The following is an 11,838-nucleotide window of genomic DNA, read 5'->3' as shown; positions in this document are numbered from 1 at the left end:
CAACTTCTAGGATTAAAAAACTTTCTTTGGTTAAAACATAGTTTAACACAGTTAAAACACTGCTGTGTTGTCAAAGCAGGCAGTAAACTGCGCTGCGGAGAGAGAGATCATCTTGTTTCTTACTTGCAGAGATTTTACAGGGCCAGTAGGTTTGTTCCTCGGGTACGAGGCGATAAAACAAGGTCACTCGTTGCTCTTAGACCGTGTCTTTACAGTGCTGAATCATGGCAGCCAGAATATACTAGTGCCAGCGGGGAGCTAGGTGATGGTAAACCTTGCAGCCTCTTTCTCTGAGCCGGTGAGTGTCTTTGGGTTTGCTTTTAGTAAAATCAATTGCAAAGCATAAAACGGGCAAAGAGGACCTGGGAGCAGCACAGCCGTGTGGGCTGGAGCGTGAACATACTGGTGCTCGGTTTGGAACAACTGGACCAGGACAGATGTTTCGGGGCTTTTGCATTTCGTAACAGTTTAGCCCACAGGACCCCGCTGTACCCAAGAGAAGGCTGAGTTCTGGAACAGGCTTGGAATTAAAAAAGCTGTGGCTGAGCAGGAGCTGCTTTATTAATTTCAAAATGCAAATAGTCTTAACGATCTGTCATTTAAATAAGTGTACAAATTAGACGCTTAGAGGCATGGTGAATAAATGCGGTGAATGACCAAAGCAGGGAGAAGGAAGAAAAAATCCTCACATTATGACATGCAGTCATGCATGTTTTTCTGGTGCTTATAGATAAAGATGACTGAGCTGTGGCAGCTGTCTGAGGCAGCTTTTCCTTCGCTCTTGCATTACCACGTTTCCTCCCAGTGAAGGACCCTGCTGCATAAAAGATCAACCTCTAGAAGCCCCTTTTGCAGTTTCTGTTGAGGTAGTCAGATGTCAGCAATCTGTAATGGTGCAAAATCTTATTAGAAAGCCAGTATTTTCTGGAGAGGAACTAATTGCTTAGGAGCCTGAGGCTGCAACAGCATCAGGCGAAGAAAAACACTTATTTTTTTAGTATTCCCACCAGTTTCACATGTATATTGCTACCAGTTTCTTTTTAGTTCCATTCCTTGATGACAGGAGTCACGGTTGTGCACACGCAGGCAAACCTTTCACCAAGGCTGTGGCGCTTTCTTGGAAATGGGCCGCGTACGACAGTGATACTGTGACATTAAACCAGCAAACAAATACCAAGCAAAAAAATAAAAAAGAAAATGATGTTGTAGACAGGCGTAAATGCATGTCCCCCCTATTCCTCATGGCAATTATTCAATTTAAAGAGCCACAAATTTTTCATATTTTGTTTTTAATTTGACTTAATGTTTTTATGAGGCAGCCTCTGTGGTAAGTCACTTTTTTTTTTTTGCAGCCACATTAACTTCCTTGCTTACATTCAGACCTTGCAGTTAATAAATGCCTCTGATTTCCATAAAATATTCAGGGCAGGCTATTAGTACAACGATTTTTTTTTTTTATTCCTAGTGCTAAACTTCAATCAGTGTAAAACTTGAAGGGCATTAACGACTGTATAATGTTGTAATTTGTGCTGCAATAAATGTTTTACAGTTAATGCTGGTTAGGAAAGGAGCTTATGTAGAAGCCATTAATTGCCATGCTTAATTATTTAAAATATATAGATTTCTTATGAGTTAGTTCAGTGTATGACTCAATTACTATCCAACAAAGTCATATAACTTTCTTCAAAGCGTGCAGAAGGATTCCAGCTGAAATACTGAATGGTGTTGGACAGGAAACGCTCTTTGCACTTTAGCCCAGGTTTGCTCAGTTATAGACACACCATCTCACTGTTTCTGCCTGTACATCCTCGACTGAGCGACTGCACAAATCACTGCGTATAACAGTGTGCAAACATCTGCGTACAACCAGGACGCAGACAACCAGTAACGTGTGTCTGGCGAAACGTCAGTCGGAATGTTTTCAGGCTTTATAAATTTGCTGCTGCTGGTAATTAATCTGTTCTGCGCCGATCAGGAGATTAGCCAGAAGTATAAAATACCTGGAAAGTTCCCCTGAATGGTGAGTGGACTCCCTCCCTTCCACACAAATGAATTCTCAGGGGCTGCAGAGCCAGGGTAGCTGGTGTGGGTAAGGGAGAGGACAGAGTCGGTAACTCTGACGATGAAGAGCCGTTATGCAAGAAACGTGATTTACGGCAGTGCTAACATTGTCTTAAATTGTGTTGGTAAAGTCACAGAGGTGAAGAGGTGCTGTAGGAATACAGCACCGCTTTTTCTCATCCTCGGTGAAACCAGCTGCTTGCTTTATGGTATAGACCTTGGCCAAGTCCGAAGTCAGAAACCCCACGCACCTATTGAGAAGGCTCCAGGCACACCTTGTCGGAGGCCTTCCAGTACCTAGTGGGGGCCTCTAAGGACAATGGGGATAGACTTTAGCAGAACTTGTTGTGACAGGACAAGGCGGGGGATGGTTTTAAGCTAAAAGAGGGGAGCTTTAGACTAGATAGATGGAAGAAATTTTTTACGCTGAGGATGGTGAAACAGTGGCTCAGGTTGCCCAGAGAGGTGGTAGAAGCCCCATCCCTGGAACCGTTCCAGGTCAGGTTGGACCTTGGGGCTCTGAGCAACCTGCCCACTGCAGGGACACTTAAAGATGTCATTTAACATTTTACATGACATTGAAAGATCCCTTTCCAACACAAAAAATTCCATGATTCTATGAGTATGCCACAGCTTGACTTGAAAGGCTTAGACCTACCTTCCTTTCTTACCCCCTTCTAGAGTTGTTCTGCCCCTGGCGTAGCCGTGACCCTGACTGTGGCCAAATCTCAATTCGTCTGAGGCACAGAAAGCCAGAGCTAGCTCTTGTATGAGGAACATGTTTAATCTACGGTATTTTATGAGCCATTTGGGGTAGGCGTGAATGTTCTGTCTAACGGAAACGCTGGGAACTCTCTTTTCAGAAAGATACACTACTTGTTTCTAACGTCACTAGAGATGGCAATATAAGCCATAACAATATAGAATGAGGACTTGCAAAAATGGGGGTTTGTGTATAATTTATAGCGTTTTCAAAAATGCCTTCTTGTTTTTCCCTCCCTTGGAGACGTGTAGAAACTAATGATTCAGAGACAGAGATGTGAAATACTGCATCAATAAGATTTTTTTGTGCTTTTTTCCCCCCCTAAACCGCAAAGCATTTCTGAAATATTGGTTCTAAAATAGGAAGCAAAATCACCCAACCTAACGTATTTGCACTGACTCCCAGCACTGGTAACAGTGATGAATGTGGTCTGCAAACTCCTGCTGATGAGGTCTTGACACAGAATCACATGAACAAGTACGACGTTGACCTTTCCCTCAGCTGCCCGCCTCCAGATATTTGTGAATTCACGTGCCAAACATGTAAATACTTCTAGCTGAAGTAGAGTAGCAACACTGATAGTATTTACATTTTAAGCTCTTTTCTTATTGTTCCACTTAATTTTTGATAAATTATTTTTACAACTTTTGTATTTCTTTTCACTTCTGGTGCCACAAGACAAGAGCTCGTGTCCTAACGTAAGACTAATATAATTCCTTGCCATTTTCTTTGCAACTTTTTATTTGTTCGAGTGTTACAACATTTTCAGTTAGTGCCATTTTTTTTCTTCACCTGTTTTGGCACATTTCAGACCTCAGTGTTTTTCTTCCTTCCCTGACTATTAATGGTACATGTGTTTTGGCCGTTTGTTTTCCATACCCTCATGTTTGTGCAGAGGAAAATAATTCATTTCCTTTTTGTTGTCAATTTTCTTAGTTGCTTAAATAATTTTTTCTTTTCTGCCATCCTTTCTGAAACCAGCTAGCAATCTTTAGCGTTGTCTGAAAATATTGTCCTGGAAGGTTTGGGGTTTTTTTTTCCTGTTGCAGCCTGTCAATCCCATGCTAGTTGTGGCATCTTCTGCTCTGTGGAAGAGCAGGACTGCTCTTTGACTTCAGAGCACTTTCTGTGCGAGACGGTGAGCAGTGGTGTCCTCGAGAGATGCTGGAAGGTTGTGCAGAGCTCTTCTCAACTAATCCCTTCGAATTCTGATTCAGCTTTCTGAGCAGACACCTGTAAGAACGCAATCGGAGGAAATCCCATGGGGATTTCTGGGTTTGCTTATTGAAAGACCCCTGTTAGTAGCTTTTTGGGTACACTGTTTCGAATGGGAAAGTGGATTGCATGACCTGGGCAGAAGTGTCTTCTTCCCGCCCCCTCACTCCCTCTTGGTTTAACGATAAAGGTTTTTGCAAATACTGCGCGTCTGTCTCCTTGTGCTGGGTGATTCAGCATAGACCGGAGGCTCATCTACTCTTCTAAGGAGAGGTGTTTCAAAATTGGGAATCCCAAACTTGTGAGATGAATTTGTGAATTTGGCCTCCAAGGCCAACACACGTTCACCTCTCTTGTACTCCTCCTTTTGCCCTGCTGGAGAAAAACCTGATGAGAATTACATCTGCACCAGATTTACCTGAATTTACCTGCAGAGGCCAGCCAAAATCCCCATTTTGGCTGAAAGACTTAAGGATCTTGAAGGCAAAGATGTTGTTACAGAGTCTAAGTGGAATGATGGTGGTATTAAATGAGACACTGGTTTAACCCTTTGTAGCTCAGTGAGCCAAGGAAACTAGAACAGGGTTATTTTCTTGGCACTTAAGGAGAGGCCTTGAATTAGGAGAGTCATCACAGTGGCTTTCAAGGAACACGTTACATTTTCCTATCAGAATGTGGTGGTGGTCTGTATCTCAATCGAGTGTCTGTGGTAAGAGGCAATGACGATAACATCGGGTAAGAGAAACAGAACCTTCTGTCCCTTAGAGAGCTGAGAAGAATGGGACATGTGAAGTGCATTGTTTATTTGAAAAAGTGCAAGGAGCTACCATTCAGATGTGTTTTGTTGCTACTCTCAACCTCTCCGTGTTTTTACTGCTGAATTTGTCAAAACCTCTGCCTCGGCAAGGGGGGTCTGTAATGAGATATGTACGTGTAGGTGGTCCAAGAGTTACCATGCTGCCAGCAAAAACTGGGTGGCCTTGATTTCAACAGAACGTCCTACAACAGATGCATTGTGTTTAGCAACCCACAAAAGAAAAAAAAAAAAGGAAATTAAGAAAAAAGATTATTTTCCTGCTAAGTTTGAAGATGGGACCTTTTCCAAGACGTTTGTTCAGTCTTTGTTCGCCTTCCCGATTGGGATAGCATGTAAATATTTGTTATTAAAAGGGAAATGACAGCAAATTGTCAATAATGGGAGATTGAAAACTTCATTAAGAGAACTGCATAGGGACCGGTGGGCCAGCTCGAAAACCTGCTCCCCGAAACCGGGCTGGCTGCAGTTCAGTGTTGTGCCACACAGTGTCGCGGTTGGACTTCACCTCCTTCCACTCTCTGTCTTTCCCATTGTAGGTGAAGATGCTTACAGAGCCAGAGAGGAGGGGTCTGAAATGTGGGGGGCAGCTGAAGTGCAGGAGGATGAAGATACTCGTGTGGAAGTTCCGCTGGACCAGGTATTGATCGAGTTCTAAATAAATGCCTTTTTTTTGTTTTTAGCATCGCAGATTTGGTGGTGTTTTTCTTTCTCCGCGTTCTTTCAAGAGTACAGCACAGTTCTGTGGGGATGATTGTAACAGCTCAAGGATTTGGCTTCTTTTATGGGAGCTTTAGTAAATCTTTCTTTCCTTGTTAATGTGTCACATACCTGTTACCTTTTCCCTAGCTTCAGATCTTCTCGGAGAGCCCTTGGAGAATCAGGACTCGCTGCTGTCATAGATCCACCTGGATCACAGTCCCTTACACTGGTGCAGCAGCGTAAAGGGACTACGGCACAGAGTCGTGGTCAGAACTCCTGCAGTCCTGGCTGGAGATGGGATTGTGGCAGCCTTAGTTGCGGTGGCCATGAGATGGGAGGGTTTGAGACCCTGGAGAAAATGGGGACGGCAAATAACAAAATAAATTCCTTGGAATTCCGGAGAGTGGAGTTTGCCTTGTTTGGGAAACTGTCAGGCAGGATCCTGTGCAAGGCTGCCCCGACGTGCAGAGAGATCTGGCTGATCTCCAAGGACGTCTTAAAGCACACTAACTGTCCCCATGTGCAAGGAAAGAAGCAGGCATAGCAGGAGGCCCTTTGGAACAGAGGGCTCCTGACCTCATACTAAAAGAGGTTTGAGTGTAGTAGGTAGAAGAGGGGCTGCACTGCTAAGAAGCAGTATAGAGATACTGCCTGGGCATACAGGGATGGAATTGGGAAAGCCAGAGCTTCTTGAGAAATGGAACTGCTGCATGTGACTGGGAATAACCAACAGGGATTTACTATCAGCAAAGGATGCTTAGCCAGTCTTTGCATCAGTGATGAGATAACTGGCTCTGTGGATGAAGGGAGAGCGGTTATTGTCATTTATCCTGCTGTCAGCATAGATTTCCATATTTGTCAGAGAAAAATGGAAGAAGAGTGTTAGATATGGGGAGGAAGATACCCTTAAGGAAGGCAGGGACTGGATTTGTGGGCTACAAGGTGGACGAAAAACTGGCTGGTTCGGTGGGATTAAAAGGTCAGTTGGTTGAAATTTAGCTGAGATCTCTGTATGGATGGTGGTCCTCAGGGTTTGATACTGGGTCTAATGGTTTTTACATGTTCATGCTAACAGGGATGAGGGCATGGGATGCAGCTTTATCCCAGCCCAGCCGTAAAGCCAAACCGTCATTATCAGACGATACACAGGGCTGACTTTGTCAACAGCTTGAAGGAGTGGGCTGACTCGTGGAGTTAACAAAGAGAGTTACAAAGCTGGACACCTAGAACACGGTAGCTGTGCCTTGGTACAGTCTTGACACAGCTAGGCAGGGGGCAACTGCAGAAAGGGCAGTGCAGCTCCTGTGGCTAGCAAGTTGGCCGTGAGTCAGTGGTGCTCCCCTCTGGTGATGAGGTTGACTGTGCAGGCTGGGCTAGTAAAATGGCAGCCAGCACATCAAGGGAACTGATTATTTTCCCTGACTTGGCACATCTGAGGTTACATCTAGAGTATTTTGTTCAGTTCTGAGTCCTTCCCAGTACAAAAGACATATTTACAAACAGCAACAGACAAAAAATTCAGGGGACTAGAGCTTATGACACAAGAAGAAGCTCAGGGAACTGGGTTTGTTTCAGCTTAAAGGCTAAGCAAGAGAAGGCAGATCAAACCACTCTCTTCGAAAGCTGGTTGAAAGATGCAGCAAGGAAAATTCTAACTGGATAGTGAGAACTCTCCAGTTTTCAGCAGTAAGAACTGTAAGCACTTTCCTGTCCAGAGAGGGTGGAGAATGTTTGTCCCTGGTGATACTTAAAACTAAACCAGACAGGGTCTTAAACAACTTATTTTTACTTTGAAGATAGTTATAACTTCAGAAGTACACATACATAATTTATAAATAAACATACATATATGGGGAATTCATGCTTATAAGAGTTTTTACTAGTAGGGCTGTGGAATCAAACCAGTCTGGAGACCATTGCCCTAAAGGTGCCTTCTAACATAACTTGTCTGTGATTCTGTATCTGTCCTGCTTTGATTATTTCAGTCCTATAATCAACTATTTTTTTAGTAAGCTTCAGGGGTTTTGTGCTTACTGTTTAGTTGGCTCGGTTTTTTTCAGTTTATTTGTACTGGGTAAAAGAATGCTGGACATAGATATGTTTTGCTTGTGTTCTGCTTTTAAAAAATGCCTGAGGGGAAAATAGAAGTTTTATGACCTTATACTTGGTATATAATTTTCTACCTGCATTACTAATCTGTACAGTAACCAAAGCCACAGAGGAGGTTACTGCTGCAGCTGTTTTGAAGAACGGCACCACACCATCTGAAAAAAAAGCTAGGTATCTCCATTTTTTTTAGGCTGCTGTTTCTAAGAAGGATCATTCGCGGTGATTTATGCACTTCAATGAGAAGGAGCGTTGCTCAGCTATTTTATAGACACTGTTCTTGAAGATGCGTGAATGAGGTGACTGAAAGAGGCAAGAGCGTGACTGTCCTGGTCCCTGAGATGAGAAATGCTCCAGCTGTGTCTTCACAGCAAATACCTGCCCTGACCTCAAAGGTTTGTGTGTAAAACCCTTCTGGGCTCATCACCCCTGTTAATTGTGGAGAGGTGGTGCGCTAATTAGGATGCGTTGTTTTGTACTGATGGAACTGATGCTGGGGAAGAACATGCCGCCTGTTGTCCTCATCTTGGTTTCTTCTGACATCCTGCCCTAGTCTTGGCAGCGTAATAATGAAATGGAGAAATGATGAACCTGTTTATTGGCCTCTGATGGTGCGTAAAGAGTTCCTCTGGGTGGCGTAAAGCGCTGGACAGTGTATGTTGGATGGTCAGGTCTTAGCTTTCAGGTTGACTGCAATTCCTGTGAAATCCAAGAGCGCTGGAGATGGCTGCCTAACTTCTCCACAGAGATCCTACAGCGCAGGCAGCAGAGGATGGTGACCAGCACTAGCGAGGGGAGGACAGTTCACTCTCCACTACCACTTCTGTACCGGGCAGTGGTAGCTGTGGCTGTTGGTACAGTTGCTGGTGAGCATTGGATGTGCTGACAAGCTTGCAACGCTGGGAATTTGCTCGATGCTCCAAGCTCATGTACCAAGGCCCATGCACGGTCCTCAGGTGGAAATAATTTTCAGTTTCTACCAACTGATTTTGCTACCTGGACAAGGAACTGGAAGCAGGTACGTGTGAGGAGGAAAAAAACTTAAAAAATCAGTCATGCCCGCTATTAATAATCTGCTTTTCATATTTTCAGAAAAGCCAAACAAGGCACCAAAATTTATTGCGACTCAAGCTGTGGCTTATTTATAATTTTAAAACTTCATGTATAATTTCCGAGGCAATCTGGCAAGAAGCCAGGTCCTTCTGACTAGCTCTTTTATTCCCAGACCACTGGAGTTACTCAGACCTTGAGCATATTTAGCATTTTACGTGTTCAGGCTTTTATTAATGACCATTTAAAATCATTTTACATTCTGTGATCTGACACTTTATAGCTTTTTCTTCTCTGAACTGCAGTTTCTGTTACTGCTAGAGATACGGGAGGGGACATCCAGCCAGGGCCTGACTGTGTTGCATAATGCTTAAATGTTTACACGCCAGCTTTCACTAGAACGTTGACACTTCTGATACACTATCGCTCTCATCAGCCCCATAAACGAGGTGGTGAAGCTAGAGCTCAGTCCTTTTCTTTTTTATGCACCTCCTCTCTCCTGCCTTTTGAAGTGCACGGCTGAACAAATGCTGGATTAGCCATTAACTACACTCAGGGTAACGCTGGCGAGACACCCGCGTATGTCCTGTCCTGTCCTGTAAAACGCTAAAAGAACAGGCTGTGCTTTCCTCCCGACGAGCTGACAGTTTTAATGGAACATCAAGGAGGAAAAAAAAAAATCAGTGTTTTGCCTAAAACCAAACCAGACCCGTCTGTTCTGTATTCCGTAGCGAGACTTCAGCTCCTAAAGACAAAATGGGTAGTTTCTCCTCTTAACGTGCAGCCTTACTCCAGGCAGGCTGTTAGTCGCTGTGTCAACATCTGTGGGAACTGGTGTCAGACTGTGAAATTGATTGTGCAAACAGCAAGGGAACAAGGTGGTTTTGTTGCTGTTCATGGTAGACAGCAGCAGAACAATGCGAGTTTCTTATTTGAGATGGTAATTAAGTATGTTACTTGGAGTTTGCTGATAATATTCAAAATATATTCAAAAATGTATTCAAAATAACTATGAGATAGAAAATTGTCTAGCTTGTAAAGCTTCCAGAACAAACTACTGCTTTTTCTTTGATTTTATATAAGCCATGAAATACAGAAGCAGCAGTTGGTTGTAATAGTATTGAAATAACGCTGCTTATTTGCATTGATTTATCCATTTGCATTGATTTATCCGTTTCCATAAGCACGGCCGTTCTTCTCCCACACTGGAGAAGGGGGGGTGAGGGAAAGGGAGGGTGGGCGTGAGAGTTATGAGATACCAAGTTGTCCAGTGCTTGACCTCTGCAAGGAATTCCAGCCTGCTTTGCTGTGAGATGTATGATACTGGCTGTTAAAATGTTAAGGGATGTAGGATGGATCTGTGTGGGTTTTTTTTCCAGATTCATCATCCTCGTCCCCCCGTGTTTATTTGTAAAAATCGTCAGATGATAAAATTGTCTAACGGGCACCAACTGGAGTTTTTTGAAGATGTTCACACTGTTGGTTCTTCCACCAGCCCTCTGTTTTCCATTATTACAGACACATCCACTCATTGTTCCCCATTTCCTGGGCTGGGGGTGGGGGGATGTGGTGTGGTACTGGGCTCCCCTAGGTGCTCTCTCTGTAGCTGGAGTATATCATCAGGAGCAGAAAATTTGCACCTTTTATTTGCAGTTTTCATTATGGAGTATCCATTCTGCTTTAGAGACCCGAGATTCACCTCAGTGAGCAGAATAGAATGTTTATCCTCCCTGTTGCTGAAGGCAAAATGTTAAACTTTGCAATGATTCAACATTAAAACAGGCTGACTGCTGGAAGAGACGTTCCTTGATTAAAAAGGCTAGAGCTTCTCACGAGGAAACATTTTGTACTACATCAGGAAGGATTTCAAAAGGCCATTTGGAAAGAACACACAGAGCGTCTTGGGCTCAAATTTCGCTACAAAGGACGTGGCTGTAATTTAAGCCTTCGTGATTTTGAGTGCTGACAAGCCAGCAGATAAGATTTCCCCCTGCCTGTTCTTCTTTCAGCTCCGCTGATTTACACTCCATTTTCTAATGGTTTGTCTGGGTGAGATAAGGAAACGTGCTCTGCTGGGTTCCTTGCAGCTCAGAATGAGAAAGATCTTCCCCTGGCGGCTGAAGCTGTAGGGGGAATTTCTGAAGCTGTAGCAGCAAGGTCTGATCTTTTCTTTGAAGGTCCATGTGGCCAACTTCTGGAGGGCCTTCACCACTTCTGAGTGAAGCCTGCAAACAGTTCTCTTGTAAAACTGGTGTTGATACCACTTTGAAAACAGTTTCCTCTCTTTACCTGTCTTGAAAAATTCTAGCAATTCTAGAGCAGATAGTTTCTCAAATTTCTTAACTTTTAGGGCGTTTTTCATTCACTGCAGAAGTCTGTTTCTGAAATAAAAGCTAACCCAAACATTTCTGTATTTTTGCAGCCTCAGGAGGGGTTCTTTTTAAATGCTCATCAATCTTCTCATTGTCTGCAGGGATGCCCGACAGATCATACTGTACTGTAGCATGTGAAGCTTAGGCATATTTTAATGTACACGTGGAAAATGTTATGGAAAAAACGAGATAGATACGGATGTCAGTGAAGTAGATGGGGAACAATACTGTTGACTTAGGTACATCTCAGAAGAGTAAGGATCTGACCAGATGTTTTCTTCTCTGCTGTGGCTGTCTTGTGGTCATGCGCTCTTGCAGTTTCCACACGGTGAAACTGAGGCATGGAGTTTGTAGAGCTGGCTTTTTTCCCTGCTTCGAGTTGCATGCTTCCCATTCGTTCCAGTTAGACTTCTGGTCGCTGTGATCTTACAGAAAATTAGATCGGACTCAGGTGTTGCGTTTGTTGTAAAATAAACACATAAAAGCATCCAGCTGATAGAAAGGTTGGAGTTTAAATGTTGTGGGGATAAAGGCTTTTTTTGCCTTCAGGAAGAGCAGCGCATTTACTACGTGGGAAGTGTAAGACTGATGAACCCTTATCTATTCATTTGCTTGTTTTTAAGAGCCTGGGTTTTGTAAATGATGTGGAAGAGAAGAGGGCTGCTGTCACTTAGCAACCCTGTCTGGTTCGGGAACAAAATGTTTTGCTGTTGGAATCTGTGCAGTGCTGCTGCAAAGCATTCCTGACTGGCAGC

At 43.6% G+C, this 11,838-nt stretch overlaps 1 protein-coding gene across 1 annotated transcript in view; it reads left to right on the top strand.

The window, feature by feature from the left end:
• Positions 1-11,838, top strand: part of DCDC2 (doublecortin domain containing 2) — a gene marked incomplete at its 5' end in the record, with an annotated part of 51,302 nt that overhangs the window by 31,829 nt on the left and 7,635 nt on the right. The window contains one exon of the mRNA XM_010131488.1: positions 5,393-5,493. Within this exon, the coding sequence (XP_010129790.1) occupies positions 5,393-5,493 (101 nt within the window). The remainder of the gene's footprint in view (positions 1-5,392; positions 5,494-11,838) is intronic.

Source organism: Buceros rhinoceros, unplaced genomic scaffold (assembly GCF_000710305.1).
Source record: "Buceros rhinoceros silvestris isolate BGI_N320 unplaced genomic scaffold, ASM71030v1 scaffold8562, whole genome shotgun sequence".
Lineage (NCBI taxonomy): Eukaryota > Metazoa > Chordata > Aves > Bucerotiformes > Bucerotidae > Buceros > Buceros rhinoceros.
The sequence above is the reverse complement of the archived record's forward strand: the minus strand, read 5'-3'. Positions and strand labels throughout refer to the sequence as shown.